The sequence below is a fragment of the Zalophus californianus genome, chromosome 1 (genome assembly GCF_009762305.2).
Source record: "Zalophus californianus isolate mZalCal1 chromosome 1, mZalCal1.pri.v2, whole genome shotgun sequence".
Taxonomy (NCBI): Eukaryota; Metazoa; Chordata; class Mammalia; order Carnivora; family Otariidae; genus Zalophus; species Zalophus californianus.
Window position 1 is genome coordinate 121,346,458 of NC_045595.1, and position 26,232 is coordinate 121,372,689.

The 26,232-nt window shown below is 36.8% G+C and overlaps 1 protein-coding gene across 1 annotated transcript in view; it reads left to right on the top strand.

Moving 5' to 3' along the window:
* The first annotated feature begins 713 nt into the window (after window positions 1–713).
* LOC113918376 (scavenger receptor class F member 2-like) overlaps window positions 714–26,232 on the top strand; it is a 51,371-nt gene continuing 25,852 nt past the window's right edge. The window contains exons 1-4 of the mRNA XM_027586792.2: window positions 714–741; window positions 16,762–16,893; window positions 20,765–20,831; window positions 24,720–24,845. Coding sequence (XP_027442593.1) covers window positions 16,780–16,893; window positions 20,765–20,831; window positions 24,720–24,845 — 307 coding nt within the window. The 5' untranslated portion in view covers window positions 714–741; window positions 16,762–16,779. The remainder of the gene's footprint in view (window positions 742–16,761; window positions 16,894–20,764; window positions 20,832–24,719; window positions 24,846–26,232) is intronic.

Below are 26,232 nucleotides of genomic sequence, written 5' to 3' on the forward strand. Positions count from 1 at the left end.
TCTTTAGAATGTGGGATTAAGTTGTTAAGAGAAATGCATTGTTGCAATTCTCCACTAGAGGGCCATAGCTCCCTCTTTCCCTGCGTGGGTTTGGGCCAGGGCTCAAAAAAAAAAAAGTTAAATGTTACAATGTTATTATTTTTCTGTCAAATTTGTTGCTTTATATGTCTTATATATATGTATAATAAATATATGAGAGGTAAGAATATCTTTTAAAAATAATGGTGCAGAAATGTGTACAGTGAAAAGCTTCACTGCCAGTTTTCCCCTCCCAACCCCCGCCTCAGGTTTTATTTTTACATACATGTTTGCACCAAACATTATTACTGTGTCTTGCTTACTTGTTTATTTCTAAACTAAATATTGTAGGCATCTTTTCCTATCAGTTTTCACATAGCTGACTTTTCTTCCCTATGCCTTTAGAATACTCTTTTGTAAACCTCTAAAATTATTTGTTTACCAAATCCCCTAAAAATGGACATTTAGATTATTTTCAGTATTTTTTTCTATTTAAAAAAGACTGTGGTGATCATTCTTGCTTTTTTTTTTCTTTGCACAGATCTGAGAGTTCCTCCTTATGTTAAATCCTCTTGCTGCCTAATTGAGGACTTATTTACAACTTTAATAGATGTTACAAGTGATGTCTATCTCCAAAACCACCACACCCACAGTAAAACTGGCACTGATTTAGAATCACACTATGTGTGAAGGTGCCTTTAGTCCCGACACCGCCAACAGTGGGTATGTAAAACCTTATAATCTTTGTCAGTCTGTCAAAGGAAAAATAATATCTCGAGAGTAGTTTTAAAAACGTTTAGGTCTATGATAACCTCTACCAGTGAACTAAATTTAAAATTGAAAAAAATAAACTTGTGAAAATGGTTATACAGATTTTTATCAGAAGATGGAAGCAGAATAATGAGTTGTTAATAGTTGCAGAAAAAAAAATCATTGGTTTCCATCAACTAGCGATCTAAATAAATATTTCATATTTTCCCCAATACTTTTATATCATTTGAAAAAATTTTGTTATAAAATTCTGTAAAATGAAGTGGGCAGACATGATAGATGAGAATGAATAGATGGGAATGAATCTTTGAACGGTATTCTTGTTGTTTCATCACTGTTATGATCTTCAGAGTAAAGAACTTCAGTGAAAAATGTTGAAGTTTCTTATCTGAATTTGACTTCACCTTTTTTTTTTTTAAAGATTTTATTTATTTATTTGACAGAGAGAGACAGCGAGAGCAGGAACACAAGCAGGGGGAGTGGGAGAGGGAGAAGCAGACCTCCCGCCGAGAAGGGAGCCCGATGCGGGGCTCAGTCCCAGGACCCTGGGATCATGACCTGAGCTGAAGGCAGACTCTTAACAACTGAGCCACCCAGGCGCCCCAGCAGGCTTGTTTTTTTATTTTTCATTTTTATTTTTATTTTTTTAAAGATTTTATTTATTTATTTGAGAGAGAGGATGAGATAGAGAGAGCATGAGAGGGGGGAGGGTCAGAGGGAGAAGCAGACTCCCCGCTGAGCAGGGAGCCTGATGTGGGGCTCGATGTGGGGCTCGATCCCAGGACCCTGGGATCATGACCTGAGCTGAAGGCAGACTCTTAACAACTGAGCCACCCAGGCGCCCCAGCAGGCTTGTTTTTTTATTTTTCATTTTTATTTTTATTTTTTTAAAGATTTTATTTATTTATTTGAGAGAGAGGATGAGATAGAGAGAGCATGAGAGGGGGGAGGGTCAGAGGGAGAAGCAGACTCCCCGCTGAGCAGGGAGCCTGATGTGGGGCTCGATGTGGGGCTCGATCCCAGGACCCCGGGATCATGACCTGAGCAGAAGGCAGACGCTTAACGACTGAGCCACCCAGGCGCCCTTGACTTCACCTTCTAAGCCTGTTTCTCTTCCTTTTCCTTAGAGACTATCTATCACAATTTGCCCATTCTTTTCTCTTCATTCTAAACTACAACACCCTCCCTTTCCTCTCAGTTTTTAGCAGAGAACAAAATGCCCAGAATTGAAATGTCAAGTATTTTTTTCCCTAACAAAATATTTTTATAACGAGGTTAAATATACACCCAAGTATCAGATTGAAAATAATTGCAGCAAAAGTTGGCTAGTTTGTTGTACCAGTTTTGTTCACTTTCCGCCAACAGAAAACTGGTTCTTTTGGTGGTAGCCATATATATGCCACACAACCCAAAAATATCCCATCAAGGGACAAGCCCACCTTGGAAAATTGTGAAGCAGGCAAGGCTTGTCTACTTCCCTTCCCCTCCCCCTGCCATAATTTCCCCATCTGACTACTTCTGTCCTCCTTCCACCCTCCACCTAGCTGTGTTTAGCTTTGTCCCAGTAATCTACACAGGAAGGGAGATATTCTGCACTTCAGTGTTAGTTGAATATGTCTTCCAGGGTGTGGAGAGTGCATATAAATAGAGAACATTCAAAGACTCAAAGGAGAGCTTCTCTCAAGGGGATAATTTAGGGAATAGTGGGCGGGAGATATATTTGCAAGCATAGAATATTTTATAGGTGGTTTCTATGCCTACTTATATGGAGCATCTCTGGCTCCTGTGTAAATGTGAAATTTCAGATGTAGAAAAATAAAATGGCAAGGAACCATTAGATGTACTAGGAGGATCACTATTTCTTTCAATTTAGTGGTTTGCTCTATTTTTCTGTGTGTGTGTGTATGTGTGTGGTTTGGTTTTGGTTAGCCATACTTCAAGCTTTAGAATAGAATGTTTTTAAATCCACATTTCAGCTTTCCTGGGGATGAGATTTTGTTGGACTCTGGCCCATACTAATTGGGGAAACAGCTCCCTCCTTCTGTTCCCTACTCCAACCAGAGAATAATCAGGTGACTTATGTATCTCTAAAATTTCTTATTTTGAGGTCTCTAAATTTTTAGGTTGTCCAATGTATTCTATTTTTAGTTATTAACTAATATATTTGAAATAAAGTTGGTGAAATGGGACAGAATTGTTATTATTAGCTGCCAACTTACAAACTTGAAAAATATGACATTGCTAGAAAAGAAAAATATATATGAATCAGGAAAAATGAGTTAGTTATATACATGGATATGGTTTTTTGTGTGTGTGAAAAATGAGTTGAGTATATGGGATGAATTCCTGAGTGAGAATGTTATTGTAAGAAATAATAATTTAATAAAAATGCATTTATACAAACCAGAAAGGAAATAGATTTGTATAGATAAACTTGAATTTATTTCTGCCTGGTGCTGTAACTTTCTGTGTTGAATATGTGATTTTGGATTATAAAATTCCAGGTGTGTAATAATTTCTTATCTGTTGTGTATAATAAGCTTTGGCCTGAATATTTTGAAATTGGTGTATATTTTCCATAACAGACATTGTGCATAAAATTTTCCATGCTCCATATTAGAGAGGTAAGGAATAATTTGACAGAGGGTTAAATGCTTTTCAATATAATTGGGGAAAATTTTTTTAAATATTAAAAAGTTTTCCAGTGGTTGAAAAGTTTATGTCCAGATGCCTAGAAACAGAGTTGGTTCATTTACCAGGCACCAGAGCAGTATAGAGAAACAGGAGCTATGTGGGAAAGAGAGAAAGAAGAGAGAGAGAGAGAGAGAGGGAAGTTGATTTATTATTTGTCATTTTCAGCTTGTCCACATGGACTTTTTAGGGTTGAACTGTCACTACATGTGTTACCCTTTCAGTCCATCCCAGGGACATCCTGATGCCTCCCAGACTGGGTTGGAGCCAAAGGCAACTATGGAGTTAGAGCAGTTCTATCCCATACCCCAATTCTACCCGATACTCCTTGGGGCATCACACTTGGACCTTTTAACCTTTAACCTTGTTTGTTTTCTTTTTTCTTTTTTCTTTGTCAAATAGGGATGGACTACAGTTTTAAATGAATAAAATTCTAGTTAATGAACATATACCCAAATTGTGAGTGTTTCTTATACTTTAGTGTTGAGTATCTATTTTCAAAACGTTATCTTTTGTTATTGTGGGAAAGAAGCTATATATTTCTAATCCTTGAGGATGATACAAACTCAATTCCAAAACACAAATACGGCTGATCAGCTCAATTAATTCAAAAGGAAAAAAAAGAAAAATCAGACCAGTTAGCGTAGGCAAAATAACCGGGGGAGTTATTGAATTTTTCATGTTTCAACTAGCACTTTTTTTGTTGTTTTGTTTTGTTTTTTGTTTTTATATTTTTTTAAAGATTTTATTTATTTATGGAGAGAGAGAGAGAGAATGGTAGAGAGAGAGCATGAGAGGGAAGAAGGTCAGAGGGAGAAGCAGACTCCCTGCTGAGCGGGGAGCCCGATGTGGGACTCGATCCCAAGACTCCAGGATCATGACCCGAGCTGAAGGCAGTCGTTTAACCGACTGAGCCACCCAGGTGCCCCTCAACCAGCACTTTTGATAGCAGGTTGATAAGGTCTCGGTAAGAGGTGCATGAACGCATTTTGTATCCTTCAGTGAGAATGTGCCCTGCCAGTATTCTAAGGTGCATACACATGCTGTTAGCATCCACAGGTACACATGGATGCCACTTTCTATTAGGTTGCATTCTCCAGAAACCCAAAGAAATGCTTATATGTTTCTAAATAACTGGCTTGTGCCAACGTTGAAAACCTTCAGATTTCACAAGAGCTTACACTTTGGCAAACCATTAAAAGGAGAAATGTCTCTAGTGTTTCTGGGACGTATATCATCTTTTGTTGGAAACACTGAATTCCAGAGCATTCTGGGTAGAATCCTCTGAAGAACTTATTTGCTGTTTGTGTAGAAAGGTGTTTTTTATTCTAGAACAATTTTCAAAAAGATTGTGTTTTGCAAAATCAGAACTTTTATGAAGATATCAAAAGCAATAATATTAAATTGTCATACATTTCTGGACTGTTATACAGACTTCTCTCCCCTCCCAGATCCAAGGCAGAAAGTAAATAATAAATATAACCATCTAAAATGTTAGGATTGGTGTTAGCTCATTAATAATAGACATTTTCAACATTTAATTTTAAGGTAGTCTGGTTTTAAAAACTGGATTTTATAAGCATTTTTAAAAATTATAAATGCACGTTAGTTGTTACCACCAGTTTCTAGTTAAAACTCACTGGAAAAAGGAGAGCTGGTGTCATATACCAAAAACAATAATGATCTGTTATTATTTGAACTTCCAAGTCTTCCTTTTCCTCAGTTGTGGATACACACTGCCTCAACTCAGTTCACCCGACATTTAATAAAATTGCAGTCTAACTTGTGACATGATGAGGTTTAACATGCTCATAAAATTCTTACTTGATGATCATGTTTGGCCTGGCCTTAGTTCTTGCCTAACCTCACTACACCTCCTTCACTTAACAAAATTGTTTGTCTTTTTGGGAACAAATTCTTTCCCCTTGTCTCCCTTGTAGCAGCCTTTTTAGTCCTTCTCTCTACTTTTGCATTGCTCTAAAGCCTGCAAGTAAACCCATTAAAACAATATAACTCACTAATTTGATTTGGTTGCAGCAAGGAAATTAAGACAACATTATCCATGTTACTGGGTTACTGGACAGTCCCCTTTTGTTGTCTCACTCATAATCTTAGAAAAACTTCACTCCCGGGAACTGTGCAGTTAGCAAGGTCTTGGAATTGCCCTATTTATTCATCAAACTATTTGAAACCATGGCAAAGTTTGTTCCTCCATATTTTATTAAATTCAATTAAGTAATGGGGTCTTTTGTCCTCAGTCTCAACTTTATCTTCCAAGGAAAACCCACTGCACTTCACAGTTCCTAAGATGCCAGCCATTCATTTCTTTGTGGTGTTGAAGGTAATTTGATTTATGTCTTGCTCTAGTTAAGATGCCCATGTTTTCAAGCATTTTTGACTCGGAGTTAGAGGCTGAGGTCAAGTTAACAATGGTAATCTGTCTCTCTGTTTGCAAACAATGAATCACCATTTGGGATTTTAAGACTATGGTAAGCTTTCACTTGGCAGCTTGGTTCAAAGGTTGTCAGCAAAATGTATGAAAGTGGCCTGCGCCTGGAACCTCTGATCATAGATGTCAAGGATTTTCTAACAAGGCCACCAATATACTTGTGAATAATTGGTCAGGAGGAGGGGTGGTTAAAGAAGCATTAGTCTCATGCCCTATTTAGACTGGACTGATTTGATCTAGACTTAATAATCTTAAAAGCTCTTCTAGTCATTCCCAGGGCACGAATGAAAACGCTTTCATATTATTAAGAAGGAATGTGACTTATTCAGGACAATATGTAAGGGGAGAGTGATACAATGAAGTAGTTCATTTCAGTCCTTTACTTTGGACCAAGTAAACTGCCATTAGGAAGAGAAAGAGCTTCACAGAGAGTTGCACTATTTTATTACTAACTGAATTGGAGTTTGTTTTGGAGAGTTGGCAGTTCACATGGTTGAAGTTGAGATGAACAATTCATAAAAGTTAGGGGCCAATTTTCTTCAAACATCTTGTTGTTCTTATTCTTAAGGAATTCAGACAAAGTGATGACTTTGAAATAAAGAAAACTCTGAGATCTGATCAACTTTGAGTTTTTTCTAAGTAAACAGTGGCTGCCACATTGTAAGCATTGAATTAATACTGCAAATCGAGTGAATGAAGATGTCAGTAGATGTTTATGAGTGAATATTTGTATCTGTCTTTAAAATGTTGGTCTTAAGAAAAGGAATTTGTTTTCACAAGCCATGACCTAAAAGCAATGATTTTATGATTTGAACTGACAAGAATCTAGTTACTCTACTACAGTTATTTCATTTTATTGTATCATCCAAAATATATTAACTGCTTCCCTTGTGTTTCTATTTTTGATGCTTTATTTTTCCTTTTGTGATGAAAGAGGACTAATATTCAGGATAGCCAAATAGAGATCTGTTTGTCAGGTTAGGGTTTGAGCTGATCACTGATGCAGAAATTTCATTACTATATTTGAATATCATTTGTTGTTGTTCATTGACCTTAATGTTGATATGAAGAAAATTTTCATTAAGGATTCATTTTACATGGATGCCCCAAATTAACACTCTAAGTTAATAGTCAGAAAGCATTGCCTCTCTTCTGGTAGCAAATCTGAAAAAAAGGAAATCATTACGATTAATTATGCTGCCCCTGGATTCTATAAATTTTATCTTGTATATGCATTTAAGGGAGTATCAACACACTTGAGCAGAAGCAAGGGCACTGGAGCATTTTGTCTTCCAGGGTTTCCAGCTTACTATGTAAGCACCCCCTCTTTGTCTAATCACCATATTGCTCATCATCCAATCTGTGAGCTCTAAGTGGATACTACTGATACCTTTTGTTACCATTACAAAGGAGAATTCTTACATTATGTATGATTGGACATGGGTGTTCTTCTTTCTGTATACTGTTCCTATCCTTCAAATTCTATGGATCTTGGGAAAAGCAGTGATTAGTGACATAGCATCTCAAACTTAGTATCTAATTGTTTCATACAGGCACAGAAAATTATAGAATCTAATCTTACTTATAAGTCACTATGGTTTTGAATACAGCATAGCCACCTTATGATACATGCATGCTAAAATAGAATGTACCAGATTTCTACCATTTGAGATATTTTACTGATCATTTTCATAATAAACTTTATTTGAAATTTAAAACTAAGTAGAGCTATGGCAATGACAAAATTCAATATGGTGCTTAGAGAGGAGATGACTTTCCCAGAGTAACATGGTTAGGAACGCAGGGTTCAGTCAGGAGTTTTTCTAACTGCACTATCCCAATTCTGTGAAATGAGGTGAGGACATGGGTCATAGGTCCTTCTGTAAGGTTCCATAAACCAGTAGTATATGTTCTTATTCCCATGTTAATGTAGTAACTCCTGGGGAGAATAATAGTGTCATGTTTAAGAAAATGACATTGAGTTATCAATGCTGACTCTGGCTGTGCAAGCTTTGGGTGAATGACTTCACATTAGCTTCCTTAGTTTCTTCTATAAAATGAAAATAATAGTTGTTCCCTCATGGGGTTGTTTCAGTTATCAAAAGAGATGATACAGTACAGGGCTTAGAACAGGTCTGGCACATTTTAGGTACTGAGAAAATGTCAGCTCTTTAACCATGGCCCATTCCTCAGGCCTCCAAGACACTCATTTCTGGTACTTGTTACCCAGTCATTCTTACCTTCTCCTATTTCTGCAAACTTCTTTCTCTCCCTCAACTTGAGTTCCTGCATTCCGAACTGGAGGTAAGAGCCTCCTAACAACAATCCACAATTTTAACTATGCTATTTATTTTCACCTTTTCGCAGCTGAACAAAGCACATGAGAAAATTTAAAAACAGGCATGAATAAATTAACTTTTGGTTTTCAGAATAGATATACTTCTTCTGTGGGTATTAATATAATCCATCAACACTGAGTTGAGATGTTGAAGGTCTAGGATTGTGATGTATTGTTTGGCTTTTATCTGGAACACTGATGAAGAGGAAATGTTGTTGCCAGCCATTCAGGAACACTATCCACATATCTGGTAGATGGCATCCACCAAGCTCCCATAAGGGCAGCAGCCATCATTAATGCCCTAGTGAGATACCATGCTGACAATGGTATTTAAGGTGTCCCTTCCAACAAGGAACATCATCACTTTGACTTCAACACCGAAACACTCTGAATATTTCCTTAGGGGGTGTGCTCTATATAAGCATATACTCACAAAGCAAGCCTGAAAGAAATGAACCAGGTGGAACTCGCTTCCAGGACCTATCCCAGCCCCAGTGTCTTGGGATCATCTCTCTTTTCTGGTCCACATGTTCGTGCTGCTTTCCAATCTGGAGCCCCTAGAGTATCTGCATTCTGTAGCTCTTATGATGCCACTTCCCTGGCATCCTGCCCTCTCCAGCCAGTGCTGTGATTGCCAGGGTAAGCTGAAAAGGCCTGTTTTCAAAAATGTTAAGAATGGCTGCCTGCTGATTCAGAGTTGCTTGTTTGCTATGGCCTTCTGAAGTCAGTGTCTTAATATTTTTAACCCATTTGTAATTGGAATGTGAGAATATTAGACCAATCTGGAAAAGAAACACCATATGGCAAAAACAAACAACAAATAATGAAAGAAATGTCTAGGAATAGACAGAGCCTTACCTCCGGTCTCTTATGAGATGATTGTACTGTCATCCAGTACAATCTAATCCACCTCAAAAAAAGTCTTGGAACAATTCCTCATCTCTATCCCTTTTCAGATCTCTAATTCAGGTTCTTGTTGTCTCATTAGGATGCCTGCAGTGGCCCCCAGTTGGGCTTCCATCCTCTAATCCAATATGCAACTGTCAACAGTCTGATCATGATGTTTCTATGGTCATCTAGATTAAGCCTTCAATGTGACATAAAAAAAAAACTTCACTTTTAAGGGCCAACAACTCTTTGACATCAGACTTGTTCCTGAACCCTGCCCCCTAGCCATGAAGTAAAGGTACCTATCACTTTCAATAAAAGACTTTATTCATTAATTCTCTTCTTTCTGACTAAGGAATTTCTATTCATTCTTTTAGGCCCAGTTCTAATGCCACCTCTCTGAGGAGACACCGATTCCCTCGTGATAGGGTTAGCTATTTTCTTTAATATGCTTGAATCTTTTTAAACATGTTTGTAGCATTTGTCAGATTATTCTGTATCAATTTTTCACATGTCTTCCTAAATTAGTCGGTTGGGTTCTTGAAAACAGATTCTAGTCTTGTTCAATTTTATATGATCACCACAGGACCCTGTAAATAATTACAAATGTTGAATATCTTTTTTAACAAGGAAAGAACATATAAACATGCCATATAGGGATCCAGGGTTCTCTTTTTTGTGTAGGATCAGCCTTTCACACAGTTATGTATATTGGGCTAGAGAAGCTTGCCTACCTGCCTTCTTTCCTTCCTTCCTTCCTTCCTTTCCTCCATCAAGCATTTATAGAATACCTTCTGTGTTCTTGGTTTATGTGAGATGTGAGGCACATTGAAAATAAGAAAACACTGCCTCTGACCCAGAGGCACTCTCAATTTAACAAGAAGAAAAAAATAGTAAAGTCATAATATAATTTGGGACCCAGTATCTTAATAGGAATCCCCTTCATGCTTATAATTGGGCTATGGAAATGTTCTCTGCTCTCTAAAGACCAGCATTTGAGATGAGCCTTGAGTACAAATGATCACCTCCATATTGTGCCCTGACACATTAGCATATGCGGGAGGTATTGGGAGAACTTCTTCAAAGTATCTCTCAAATAGATCCTGGAGAATGATATGTGAGTGGAAAATGAAAAGGGCATTGATCTGAGGGTCGGGACCTCTGGGTTCTAGTTTTAGCCCTGCTACTAAATAGATATGACTTTGGGCAAATGATTCAATCTATAGGATATCTTATCTATAAATTGAGGGTGTCGATCTAAATTCTACTTCAATGCTTCTCTGCCACGATCATAGGATTTTAGAAATATATATACTTAGTCCTCACCAAAGAGTCACTGAATTAGAATCAAATCTCGTAGAATGAGACCAGGCCATGTTTATTTAGCAAAAAACTTCCTGGTGATTCTGAGAGGCTCTGACCTGAGTTGTGTCTCTTCTTGATATTTTGATAGCTGAGTTCTGGGCGCCTCTGTCTGGCAGCCCCCACTCTGATTGAGACATTGAGACTCTAGGCCCATTCCAGTCTTTCTCCTTTAACAGTCTCTGAGAACAAGGAACATTGTTTCAAGAAACAATCAGATCAGTAGCTGACATCATAGGTCTTCCTGAAAGAGAGGAAAGAGATGCAGAACAGAGATAAGACCAAAAAAAAATCCCAAATGCTTGTGGGACACTAGTAATCATAGCCATCACCAAGACTATCCTTGGCTTCTTGAACTTTAAGATGGACCCAGTCATTCTGATGCCCTGACTCCCATATATTTATTCTCTGACTAAGGCACAAAGATTCGGGTGAGCTAATGCATCAACCCATGAAAAATGAACAATTAAAACAATGAAGTTGTCAGTTCTTTTACCAGATTGCAAATAAATAACCTGCCTGTCAAGCTGGCTGCTCTGCTGGACCATTAGTTTAATACAAAGACATTCTGAGGAACGGGCGGATGACAGCTGATCTATCACCAGGCCTTTAGATAAAGACCTGAGCAAAATATGCTGTCATAAGCCATGGAAGGTCAATCCCAATTTGTGAGAAGCAAAGTATTAGATGAAATTTGAATACACCTCTCTGCCCATCATGAGAGCCATGGCTTTTTTTTTTTTTTCTTGACTAGTGGGATGGTGGATGTTCATTTTGACAGTATAAAACACTTTTCTGCTTATGCTTATTTAGCTTGTCAGGGACACTGTGTTGGTATAGATGGCCTTGGAGTTTGTAACTTTCACAGTGGAAAGACTGTGATCTTGGGACTGCACAATGTATCTCTTTGCCAGGCTCCACAGGGTCTTCCCACAAGAAGTTACTCTGTGTCCTGTCAAATGCTAAGACAGTCATGAATTTCCAAACGAAAAGTCAACTCATTGTATTTTCTTATATGTATGGCTTGAATCCTGTATGCCATCTCATAAAATGTTTTCCAGACAGAAATATTGCTCACAGAAAATGATTAATTATAGAAGGTAGTAGATAGGACAATTAAATAAAGACAAATTCATTAAATTCTCTAGTTGATGTCTCATTTATCTTTAAATTTAGTGGGGAAAGTAAAGATACGAATCATCTTTCAGAAGTCACCTTGAAGAAGTTCTTATTTCTTCAAAGCAAAAAGTACTATTAGAAAGTTTACCCTGTGGTAAAACTATGCCAGGTGTAGTGTTTATGAGGTTGTCAGGGCTAACCAACTTGTCTCTGTAATTGACTTTGTCTCAACTTGAATCTTAGCAAAGCTGACTCCTCAGTTTTTAATAAAAATCAATCAAATGCCTGCGAATCCAACAAATCAAAAATACAATTTTCCCCTTTCCAAAATCTTTTGGGTATTGATCTATATTCAATTTATACCTTCATGATCAAAGTAATATAAATTCTACCTGACTAAAAAATAGGCACTGTTGATCCATTCTTATTTTTGAGTATATTCACTGGTTAATTCAAATGGTAAACTGTAGCTTTAATATGGAGAATCCGCTTAAATCCATGTAGAATTCACCCCGCAGAGGGTTTGTGGTCATTTGGTTGCCCAGAATAATTTCAGCTAGAAAGAACCACATTACTTCCAAACTGGTTTGACCAGTTCTTCCAGTGCTCTGGATGGCTAATTAGTAAACAAGGTAAACAAGAAATTTCCAACATAAAATTTTCCAGGCTGATTTTCCTAACTAGTAAGTTAAAACACAACTTTGCCTGTTGACCAGCTTTGTAATCTCTTCAGTGCTATATAGTAGACAACACACCTCTCACCTCCTAAGAAGAAGCCTTGAGAGAGTGGGAAATATCTTAGAGCATATCCTAAGCACACCATGGTTTTGTTCCTGGTTTTGCCACTTATTAGCTATGTTGTTTGGCCAAGTGGCCTAATGTCTGTCTATCTTATTATGGGCATAATAGCATCTGCTTAAAGGAGTGCTTTATGCATAAAAGCAAATACTGTTCTATAGATGGGTGGGGAGGACCCTTAAAGTTGCTTACTTTTAAGCAGCGATAAAATGTTATTACATAGGGTGCTAAGAAGAGCAAGCAGTTCCTGGTCTAGAGTTAGTCCTTCATTTCTCTGAGTTTCAGCCCTTGAGGAGTCTCTTCTTCCTGTTCCCCCAGATGTCTCTGGGTACCCAAGCTGCTTCCCAGGTTATTTCTAGGTCCTGATCTTTTCCAAAAAATCCCAGGTCAAAAGCTGCCCTTTGGATATATTAACTAAGTATACATATATATATATATATATATATATTTAAAAAATAATTGGTGATAGTTTTCCCATATAAATTTTACATAGTTTTTAAAATATGATATTTGTATTGATTTTTATAAGGAGTTGTGCATCAGGTTATTGTTAAAAACATGACTTTCTATAATACCATGGTCTCTAAGGATTAAATCAGAAGCTACCTAAAACATTTGGGAATACAGAGATTGTGATAAATTGAATAATGTCCTCTCAAAGATGTCCATGTTCTAATTCCTAGAATCTGTGAATATGTTATCTTACATGGCAAAAGGGACTTTGCAGAAGTGATTAAATTAAGGATTTTGAGATGGGGAGATTTTCCTGGATTACGTGGGTGGGTTCAAAGCAATCACAAAGGTTCTTGTAAAAGAGAGTCAGGCAATCAGAGAAAAAAGAAGCTGAACTGCTGGCCTGGAGGATGGAGACAGAGATCACAAGCCAAGGAATGTAGGTAGCTTCTAAAGCTGGAAAAGAAGGAAATAGACCCCAGCCCACAAGTCTCCAGAAAGAACACAGCCCTGTCAACACCTTGATTTTAGACTTCTGACCTCCAGAACTGTGAGATTATAAATTTATATTGTTTTGAACCACTAAATTTGTGATAATATATTACAGCAGCCTTAGGGAACTAATATAGATCTGCTTAAAATAAGGTAAGCCTGACCATTGTCTAATATACAGGCATACTCTCGCCACCATCCTATTTAGGAATAGTGTCAGTAACTCGTATACACCTGGGTCTTTTCCTCTGGAAATTTTTCTCCTCCTTACTCTCTCTTCCTTCCCCTTCCCTGTCCCACTACCTATACTCTCTAGTGTTTCAGATCTCAGTTAGTGATCTCTTCAAAGAGAACATCTGGAACTAAACACCCCTCATCCTATGCCTGTTATACTAAAGTGGAGTTCCCGATGTCATACTCTCTCGTAGAACCCTGTACTCTTATAATATTTTTCAATTATATGTTTATTTGATGGTTATTCTATTGTAATTATCTCCCCACAATTGCAAGCTTGGTAGGTATAAGAATCATGTTTCGTTTTGCTCACTGTTGTGAATCTGGCACATAGTAGGTATCTAGAAAATATTTCTTGCTGAATGAGAATATTCCAGAATTCTGTTTGTCTTGTGAGATGGGTTGAAAGTATGCCCTGTAATGCAGTCCATCTGGGATCATGAGGCAATAAACTAACATACCACATTCTCTTTCAGAGGATATGAAGCAGACTTTACATGAACTTTGATTTCCTCTGAAGTCTTAGTCAAAGTCATCATTTTTTCACAGGTGACAACTGATAGATGTTTTTCACAATGAGTATGTAATCTAAGAAATACAACAATATTTCTCAAAAATTCTTTTGGGTAACATTCAGAATACTTTTTCTTGCTTTTATTTCCATCTTCACTTTATTGCTTTGCAATATAAATTGTAAATTTCTTCAGTGACACTTAAACATCCATTTGAGAACTGACTTTAAGAGCTTTAAGAGGTCAGTTTTGCACAAGAAGATAATTTATATCTTCTGTGATTTTGATTCCTCTGAAGTTCAAGAATCAAAGCCTGAGCCCTTGGGTTGGAGAAGTGATTAACATTTGTGAATGGTGTTATGAAGCCTCAAAACATTGGACTATTAGTGAGAATATGGATAAATTTTACCTATTTGTGTTTCAGAAATTTTATGTCATGTGATTTTAATGGTTTTAAATTTTTTTCTCTTAAAAATAATTTTTCCTGAAAGCAGATACATGTAAAGATGATCTCTAAATATTAGATAACTTTTTCATAATTATTCTGAATGTATCTATCCATAGTGTTTGCCCAAAGATAGCACTTTTGTTGAACAGTTGATTCTGATTTTATATACAAGGGTTTCAATGGAAATGAAACAAATTTTACTGAGGCACTATGAAATTCCCATATGTTACTATGTCCACCAAGCTACTCCTGACAACAATCTGTGAGATAGGTTTCATTAATCCCATTGTACAGAAGAAGAAATTGAGGTTCTTAGAGCTTTAGTAAGTTGTTTAAAGCAAGAGATCAGGTCACTGGCAGTGCTGGGCCTACCTGACACAAAGTTTACACTATTTCCTCTAGACCACACAACCTTCAGTGGATGCTTGCAGATCAGCTCAATATTCCTGACCTCTCTCTCTCAGAGCAGACCAGTCTGAATGTCACTTTCCTCAGAACCCTATGCCAGTGGGCCCCAAACTTCAAGATGGAAAATGACTAAGTATATTGGATTACTGGAACTTACTACACAAATCCTGTTGTGTTCAACATAGCCCCTTGGACTTCTCAGTGTCTTCGATCTCCACAGAGCACAGGGCTTCGTGGTCATATTTGTCACAGGGAGACCAAGCTTTGTGCTCACATAACCCTGTGGCCAAGACAGGTCTTCCTAGTGATGGGAAGAATTTGTAATAACTGCAACTTTTGGTTCTAAAGTTATTGGAAACCTCTAATGAAACATATTTTGATTTTTCTGATTATTTGCCAGCCTTCCATGTTAGACAACTTCCATTGGGGAGCTCCCTTTCATTATGTCACAGTGGAATGTAAGTGATGCCCTCATGTGTGTACTGACGAACAAGGTGAAGGAAGTAAGAGTCCATAAACAAGCACTCTCAGTCATGTCTGAAATGCCATGATCAGTTCTTCTTGCTTAGCCACTTATTAACAAACAAAGTTAATAAACTTTTTAGGCAGTATGTGCTTTCTGGCATACCAGATAAATGCTTTATTGATATATATATTTGAATAATTGGTGAATCTTAGCTAAAAAAAAAAAACTGTCTAGGCCAACAACAGACCATTTAAATAGCTGTTCAGATGCCAAGTCAGATTCCACCTAATGCTCTCTGATTTGTATATATCCCAGTCAAGAAGGGAGGGGGGAGAAAGAACACCCTCTTTTTTGATTAATTGCACTGTGTTTCATTAGTCTTTGTTTTTAATGTTAAGCAAGCAACCTTAAAATTAGAATTGCTACCATTGCTGTTATTTTTACTGAAAGAAAACTGGAAGATGAAGTATTCTTAAAGATAGTGGACGCCAAGAAAACAGGTGACACCATAGGCACACAGGACAGCCAACACTAAACAGGGATGCAGTGAACAAAACAGTCAATAACTTCTCCAGCATGAGAAGAAACTTCTCAAACAAGTTCATTCTTCCGTGATGCCATATCCTTTAGGTGATAAATAAAAAGGTTGATCCAGAAGTTATTATTCGATTTTAGGTCTGCAGGACGCATAATAACCAAATTATTAGACTTCTTTTTACTGAATTCGTTTGAATTGTCATTGGACACAACCGTGAAACTTAAAATGTCTATTTGACTCTGTTTTGTAAGCTGAAAAATACCCAGAAACCTTTTTATTTTCTTAACAAAATGGCATGATATTATTTAGAAGTTGGAGGGAAAGCTTTTACTGCTCAGCCTTAAAAAGAAAACAGCACAACCCAGCAGAGTAGCTGACAAGTGACACAAATACAGTACGTGCTAATGTGCAGAGAGAAACAACCTTGAGAATTTAAACCGGTTGCACCAGAAAAAAATATCTTTATCCAGATATGTGGTCCCTCATGAATTATACTATTATTTTAGTTGATTTTACCTGACATCACCCTATGATTTTCTTCAGTGACAAGAAAATTGCAGCCGGCCCTTGACAGTCGGTCACAAATTGACTGAACAAAACAAAATCAAACAGTGAAGTAATCCCCAAGTAAATTTAATGAAACCTAAATCCCAAAGGACAGCACACTTCTGTAGGCAATGGTCTTATTTAATAAATTTTTCCCTGCTTTCACTTTTAGAGCTATATTTACACAGACAAATTTAATTCATTGGGTTTACATTTCCTCTTTCCCCTAGTTTGTCCACCAGGCACATATGGGAAGGACTATAAACAGGCATGTCAGTGTTCAGCTGAGAATGAAGAGTGTCACCCAGTCACGGGGAAATGTACCTGTTTGCCCGGGTACCATGGAAACCGCTGTCATCTCTGTAAGTGTGTTCTGTGCTTTTGTTGTAATTTATCGAAGAGACACCAGTAGGGTGGGTCATCAGTCAGAACGCTAAAGGGCAAATGTTAATTCAAGCTTCCAATTTATTGCAAGTCCTGGGAGAATGTTTATTGGAATGGTTGAAAACATACGCTTTCTTGTATAATCCTTTCTCCTATGTTGCCTATTCTCTTCCAAATATCTCCAAGAAAAAGATAAGAAACAGAGAAGGAAAGAATGAAGATATTATGAACTGATTGGTATCAAACAATATACAGCCAATGGGGACATATTTAAAGTGATTCATAAAGTTAGTTCCAGGATCTGCGTAGGAACAATCAAATTAAACAAATTGTTATTCTGGAATGAAAACAGTAACTTGTTTAAAGGACAAAATGCCAGTTGGCTGACTGCTGTGTAATAAAAAAAGGATAGTCCCTAGACCAAACACCTTATATTGATTTGTTAGGACATTTTAACATCGAAAATTCGAAAATGGTTAGAGGGGAACACACGATAAAACGTCCCAAGGAGCATGTTAAAATGTTCAGTCAGCTACTTAATTTTTAAGCTTGTAATTATTTGTAGTGTACTTTTTATAGGTTTAAAAATAAAATGATTTGGCCTCAGTTTCATTTTTTCCCCCAACTTGGCCACTGCATCTCTTTTTTTCCCTAGTCGCTCCTGTAGCAGATTCCTTCCATTTTCCTTTCTTAATTCTGCAAATTCATGGATGATTTTTGGATTTTCCCCCTACATGCCACCTATAAAACAGAGACTTATGGTCAAACTATTGATTTTAATTTTCTACAAGCCATAGAATGTGTATTTTGAATATCACTTCTCACTTTTGCCCTAATTTTAAATATTATCAGCTAAAAACACAATTAAGAGTGTATGAAAATGGTTTCAATTAGTATTTTTTGGAACCCATAACCATTGTGAGAATACAAGCTTAAACTTAAGAATTAAAATATAAAATTAGTACAATTTCAATGATATTTTGGTTATGGCAAATTTCAAGCACCCTTGTAATGGGAGAAAGTTATTTCCTCACTTTTGATTCTGTCACATTTCTCAGGAAGAACTTCTTCTTGATATCAAGGAATATTTTATCTTAATAAAGTTGAAACAAATTACACAGAGGGGCATCTGACACTTGATTTTGGCTCAGGTCATGATCTCAGGGTCATAGGATCGAGCCCCACGTAGGGCTCTGCACTCAGCAGGAGTCTGCTTGAGATTCCCTCTCTCCCTCTAACCCCTCTTGCATGCTCTCTCTCTCTCAAATCAATCAATAAATAAATCTTTAAAACAAAACAAAAAAAGCAAGTTACATAGAACTGGTAGTACTTCCATGTCAGAAGGCAAGCTACCTTGGGTTGAAGGAGGGGAGCTCCACCTTGTAAAATCAAGGCTGAGTCGGGGAACAGCTCCCTGACTAGTCAGATTGGCTTAGCTCCAGGCAACACGTGGTTGGGAGTTGCTGCAAAGTTTCCTTGGCAACATCCACTGTAATTACAGAACGACAAAAAAGGGTTCAAGAAAATATCCATAAAAGATGTAGCTGGCTCAAAAGCAAAAGTTTCAGCAGCCAAAAACAACTGGACTTTCATGTTTTCGAGTTTGGAGTGGAGAATCAAAATTCTCTCAGCAGAGGTCAGAAGAAGCAGACAAACTTGTAGTAGGATCTCACCACTTGTCCATAATTTATAATGGGCAGGTTAGTCTCAGCCTGTGGATGGCATGTGGGGAAAAACAAACAAACTGCTCAGTAGATAGAAACTCATCATACTATGTATTTTACGACCAATGAGAAATTGCAAAGGAACTCCATACCCTCGAAATCTTTTATTTCTCCAATACCCACTATTTATAATAACTATCTTTGAGGGCATTTAAGTCATCGGAGTCTTCTAAAAATCACGGGCAGTTCTTTTGACAGTTTTCATAAGAACACTCTTGGTATAGAATGCTTTGAGAAGCATGAGCCATAGAATAGCACACCTGCGCCAGGAGGAAGACATCAAAATATCGGCAGAAGTTTGCCTTTGGTGCTATTGCTTATAGCACTAAGAATTCAGACAGACCAAACCTTAGCATCTCTTTTTAAGAATAAGACAAAACTGTGTGGCAGTAGCTAATATATGTGAATAAATCGGTCAAGTACTAGGAAAAGACTCTGTGGAAAACACATTCATGCTTTTCATTTCTTTGTTAGCTAAGCAACTTGGGATACAGTCACAACCTTGCTTGTTCTAAGTTTCTGTGAAACTACCAAATGTTGTTTACATCATCACAGTATAGAGTCACCTTTAATATTTAACAAATCAGAACTCTGAATTCATATCCCCCAGCTTCTTCCAATCAGTCTCCTTCAAGAAGGGATGGTGCAAGGATGGGAAAAAGTTGTCATCTCCTGATTGGAAATATCTAAATATCCCTTGCCAGAGAAACAAAGTTTCCTGGGAGAAATAATTGTAAAGGATAATGTAAAGGCCAAGTAATGATCAAAATGGAACTTTAGGACATGAGGGAGGGGAAACTGAATTTCACTTAAGCCAAATGAAATCATTATGTCCTGAGCGTGTGTTCCCTTGTTAAATGTAGTGAACATTTGAGCAAAGGATGTGTGCATGATTCCAGAAGTCAAACTTTCACATAGCTACAGAATTATAAGAGAAAGTGGAATTGTCAGTAAATAACTTATTCTTGGGGAGAAAAACTTGTGGGCAGTTTTGTAAACATATACTGTACTCTTGATATAAATTTAATGAGTTTTGAGGCTACGAGGTTATACACATATTGTCTTTCAACAGATGGCATACTCAATAGTAGATAAATTTCATCAAGTTTAGTGTCCCAATTTCAAAAGGATAATTAAGTGAAGGCTAACACTCAGGTGATTTTTGTTTTCTGTGTACAAAGAAGGAACAATGAAGGATGATTCTATCAAACATAAAACTACCATTAAGATAGTTTGCAAAATGAGTATATGTCAGGGGGAAATTATGTCTCCCAAGTAACTTCAACTCACATGAAAGTGATCTCAAAATATAGGCATATATATATATGTATGTATATATATATATGACAAATGTAATATAAATATATATCAGTTATTTAAATTTATCAAGTAATTACACATAGGCTTTTTTTCCCTTTAAGCTGAGATGCTAATTCTTTTATATCCATGATTATATCCATAGTTTGACATTTTCCTCATTAATAAACACATGAATTTCACATTATCAGGTGTTTCTCTTTTCCTCACTTGCACAGAAATTCATGCCAGCTTTTGCTTCATAGGATGTGACTACAGAATTTTCTGTACCAATGAACTCTTATTAATTTAATGTCCTTTTGGGAAGCAACGTCCCAGCAGTACACATAAGACTTCATTGTTTCTGACTCCATACCTTCAGCTTGCTTTATGTGTATTTTCGCTAATATCAAGCAAACCTTCTTCTTAAGCATCACCCATAGTAATGATTAAAAAAAATACTATAAAAATTTGCATTCCAAAAGTCTGACTCAAATGGACATGAAAGCATTTTATATCTTGGTGAATAGGAGAAGAGGAGGAGATGGATACTTTTTTAATCACTAATTTTGCTTTTAGGTATGCTCTATTGAATCTTTTGTGAGGGAAAAAAGAAGTTTTTACGAGGACAAATGAATGTTATATACAAAAGAAGGGACAATGAGCTATGGGAGCTGACATTCCTTGGGAGGAGGGAATGACAGAAGAAACTGTAAAGTGAAGCTATCATTTTTCATTGAGAGGAATAAAGAAATATAACAGCTACAGCACAGAAATAACCTTTGGTATTAATAACTGTAGTGTTTTGCTTTCCATCTCCATTATGAAGAATTTTATTTTAAAACTGGAAGAAAAAGGAAGAAAGAAGCATCCACTCTTTGGGTTTGAGACTCAAGGTGAGAATTCTGGAATTTAGGCCAGGACATATATGGGGATTATAAACAAATCTGAATCTCAGTAAAATCCATTCTTGGCTGCTCCCTCTAAACAGGCTACATGTGACATACTCTTAAAAAATATTCCTTACTCTCTGATTCTTACATAAAAACACAAGATAAAAGGAAGGAAACAAGTGCCATCTGGTCTAGTTTGGTCACTTTTAGAGTATGCTCCCAAATGAAAAGATTTTCCAAGAAGAAGGACCTAAGACAAATACCAAACACTTTGACTCAGATCAAGCTGGTACAGAAAGGGTTTTGTTGCATGCCTAGCATTGATACTGCCATCATTTAATGAAAATAATGGCCACCACTGATACGGGAGCTGAGTTTGGTGATGTACTTTTTCATTCTAATCACCACAACAGGCCCATGATTTTGTTATTATCCCCTTTGGGAATTAAGAACGAGAAGCTAAAGAAAGGAGTTAAAGATACAACATTAATAAGTGAAATATATAGGTTTCAAATCAGATTATTCAAAATTTCCTACAGCCTCGTATTTAAATATGTAGCAAGGATAAAGATAGCTATCTTTAACAGGTACCAGAACTTTGTGCAATATATACTCCAAGTCACTTCACTCTGTGGGCCTCAACTTCATCATCTTAAAATAAGAATTGAACCAGATGGACGTGAGGTCTCTTGAAACTCAAACTTTTACAATCTTAAGACTTGAAAGTATCAGGCATTTCATGGAATAGGAGAATGTCACAGATGGAAGTGCTTCAAAGTTAATCAACTTGAATACCTCTATATTTTCTCTACTGTATACTTATCCTGTCTCTGTTTGAACTCCTACAGAGATGAGTAATCATGCCTCCTGAAAAAAGCTTATTCCAATCTTGGACAGCTCTCTCAGAAAGTATTTCCTTATTGTGATAAAATCTGCCTTTCTTTTCCACAAGACTGCCTTTTCATGTTTGAAGACATTTCTGTCTTCTTAGCTCTATTTTCTCCTGAATAAACATCCACAGTCTTTCAATCATTGCGTAGATAACATGGTCTTCAGCTTACTCTTCGTCCTGTTTCATCTCCCTTTATCTTGAATTCTGGCCATTGATCTATTTGTTACACGGGTATCATCATAGTAGGCCATATGTCCATGGTTGTGAAAGTAGGAAAGTGAGAAACTAACAGAAAATGAAGATTTTTTTTCTTGATGCTTCATGCCATTTTAAGTTCTTACTTGTATTAAACCCAGATCATTCCAGACAAGACAAACTATAACACTTAAACATTAATCAAAATAATTAATTCAGCTATACTGGAATGAAATAGCCTTGTTTGGCCAATTGCCACCTATTCTGAGCACTCTTTAAAAATGGACAGATTTCCAAGGAAACTCAAAGTTAAGTTTCCTGTATCTTACTAATGAGTAGCCTCAGGAACGTTATGCCCGCAGCTGTATTACTAAGGCATCTATCTATATCATCTCATCTCTTCAGATAAGTCCGTGCCTTGAATCACTAGCTTGAAGGTGATTGAAAGTACCAAAAAACAGTATTTGGAATGTTGAGTTAGCCACATGTCTATGGGCATGAATTTAAACAGTGATTGCTTTGAGGTACAGTATCACATATGGTTTTGTTCTCCTTCAAGAGGATGCCCGAAAGGCATTTAAGGTCTAAATTGCCAAAGGATGTGCAAGTGCCTTAATGGTGGCAGCTGTGACACCGTGATTGGCACCTGTTACTGCCCACCTGACTTCTTTGGGGCCAACTGCAGTCAAAGTCAGTCAGTCTACCAATTATGAAGTGGATATGCTAAAATAGAGTTTTTAAGAACTGCACTTAGAGAGTCAATGTTGTTGCAATTTATACTTAATAATTTACTGTGGTAACAGCAAACACCAACTGACCTGCATTGTAGGTGGAGGAGTGCTTACATCAGGAGTTTTGAGAGCTGAAGCAGTGAAGCAGCCAAAGAGAACCCTTTGGTCATAACCTCTCATATCCCAGCAATGCTAGACTCAAGTCAGGATTAGAAAATCTGTTCCATAAGAGAAGAGTGGACTGGGGATGCCTGTGTACACAATGTCAAACTCATTGGTTAAAGTTTCACAATTTCATTTATCCTCAGCAATATCCAGCTCAAAATTAAGTAGTTCTCCTACTTACCAAAAAGTAACCAGTTCCCTAAAATTTAAAGACTTAACTACCCATCAGAAAGACATCTATTGACATAAAGTTTAAGGGACCAGATGTAAATTAAAGATCCCTCAAAAATGCACTATCTTAGGCTCTTTAGAGATATTCTTAGCAAACACATTTTGATCTTATCAGATTTGCCAATTCCTAAATATTTGGGCAGTTTGCAAGATCATAATGATTTTTAGGGAGGATAGTAGAACAATGCTCAGGAGAGTGCATGATGGGAAGGTGGTTCTGGCAATATTGTATTCTTCAACCTATTTACTGTTGTTGAGGATGTTCACTTGTGATGCTTCATTGAGCTGCACATTTATGTTTTTTGTGCACTATTCTGTATTTTATACTTTAGAATTAAAAGAATAAAAGAACTATCAATAGATCTTTCATAAAAGATAGAAGTGCTATAATTGCAAACTTAAGATTCCTTCATTTGGAAGAATGATAACAAAGTTGGTGATCAAGCAGGGTACCAAGTTGTTATGTGCTAAAGACAACCAAATGCTTATTTTGCCCAGGCAGGTAGTTGCTCTGTCTTCTTTGTATGAGGGTAATTTTAATTATCCTACCTCAGTACACTGATGTTCTGAAGATAAAAGAGAAGTAGGACAAAGTCCTGGCTCCATGTAGTAGAAAATTGAAACCTAGTGAATACCGCCTCTGAGGCCTCAGCAGCCAAGTTGTCTTTGAGTTAAAGCCAACCCATAAACATCTCCTAAGGAACGTTCTAACTGGCCCCTTTGTTCCTCAAAGAAAATCATTGAGAGAAATTTCTTAATTTCCTCAGGCCAAAGCATCTTCAAGAGTCTTGATTTCCCTGAATATTGATAGTATTTTCGTCTTCGGAAAGCTGTGATCTTACACCTGAGTACTTTTCCTTCTTTGTTTTGACAGCTAGGTAGGTCAGAGCCAATTTGCAGTCCACCTCTTACAAGTTCAAAGAATTGTGATATTCATTTATGTCTATATTGTAACTATATTTTTTCCTTCACTTGACTCTCACAGATATTTATTTTATCTTTGAGTGTTATCTGTATTTTGATAAGCATCTCAATGAATTTATGAAATAAAGTTGCAAACAGACAAATTAATAAATATGTTAATGTATTAACAAATTAAAATTTAACTTATATTAATATAATTAATTTTAAAAGATAATTTAACAAATCTGTTGATTTTAATAAATAAACAATAAATCTACAAATAAACTAACAAATACATAAATGATATTTGGAGATATGAGCATAATGGATTCTATGTTGAAGCATTGAAGTGTAAGCTGAAATTCCAGAGTGGACTTTAAGAGGAAACATACTCAAGATTATTACACACACATGCATGCATGCATACACACACACACACACACACACACACACACACACACATTTGCTAAGGCCGCCATGTGGTAAAGCAAGACTGAGTTTGTAAGAGTCATTTATATCATATATGTAAGTGTTTGACACTAGATATTTGGTTGGAATTCCTGATGTCAACCAAAATTGCACTATGTAAGCAACAATTTGAACAGTTCCTTTTTTTGTTTTTTCAACCTTTTAAGTTGAAAACCAAACTGAAGGCAAGGCAAGGAAACCTATTTGATTAAAAGAAAGGGTCATGTATTTACAAGGTTTTTAAAGTCTTGACTGGCAAAACGTTTTAATAAGAAAAATCTGGTTTTGTTTTGCTCCTTCCTGCAGTTTGTCCTGAGGATCGCTATGGGCAGGACTGTGTCCAACAGTGTTCCTCTGGCTCAGGACAGTGTGACCTGGTGACTGGAGGGTGCCAGTGTCCATCTGGCCAAATGAGAGCCAGGTGTCAGCAAGGTAACAATGGCTGCAGGGTCACCTTGTCCGTCCAGGCACTAACTAAGTTACGCTATGAAAGCAGATTGGTGCCAGGAAATATAATTAAATGGGCATTGTTTATAACACTTTCTTCTTAAATGTGGCTTTAATAACATGAAAGTACACACTCTTGTAGAGCCATATAGGAAATAGACTACTGGAGGGTAAACAAGAATTGAAAACAAAAACAAAGAATAATTTATGTATACTCTTGACTAGGAGCAAATTTTGAAATAACTTTGGTTAACTTTTGTAAAGCTGCCTAAAATTGTGCATTAGGGATGTCTAATTATAAGAACTGAAACGTTTTATGTTTTCTTCAACTTTCAGAAGCCTATTGAAAGCTGTAAGAAAAATGGGAGACAGAAAGGAAAACGTGATCTTTGTTTAAAACTACAAAACTTTCTTGTCCTAAATCATATTATTCATTATTTTCACAATAATAATCATAATAGAAGAACTCTCAAGTTCAGTGAAATGACATACAGAGATCCACTTCTCCATCACACACACAGATGGGCAAAACCAATGACCCTTTGTTTAAAAAGAAGGGTTGGTTGCGTGAGCATGTTGCAAGAGCTACCTTGAATGCCACTGGACCTTACAGAGTTGCAGGAAGAATGGGATAAAACCAGGAAGTGCACAGAACCATCATATTTTCAACTCTGCACTAGAATAGAGGGTAATCTATGGGCAATAACCAGCCTCGCAGCTAAAGGGAGCTAAGGCGACACAAAAGCACATAGACCACAACTTTATGTCCTATGGAGTTTTACTCTGGGCCCAAGAGGCTTCCAACTAGCTGAAATAATTTTTGTAGCCCCAGATCCATACTACCCTCCCCCAAAATAGCTGGTGCACACAAAACTAATCTAAGAAAATGAAAGCAAAAACAAAAACTTGATGCATAAAAGACCCCCAAAAAACCCTCCTCTCATTTTGGAAACAATATATGAAACTATTCAAAGCTTTGGTTATTTTTTAGTGCAAATTCTATAAGAAGGGTAAAGGAGAAAAGGCATAAGAAAACAAAAAGCAGATGGACATAGAGCAGAAAAGTTTTGCTATGGAGCACATAGAAATATTAACCAGAATTTTTTCCAAGAATCTGAAGGACATAATGAAAAAGCATTCTCTACAAATTGTGAGTGTGATGCAGAGATACAAGGGTTCATGGAATAAATGAAAAGACAACAAAGGGAAATGAAAAAATAAGCTGGCAGAGCTCAGAAAGAAGTGGAAATGAAAATTAAACCTCACATCATAATAATGAAGACCATACTGAACACAGGTAATAGGAGGATTGAATCTGCTTATGTGACAGCCAGGTAAATGGAGAATAAGCTCGAGGAAAGTGGAAACAAAG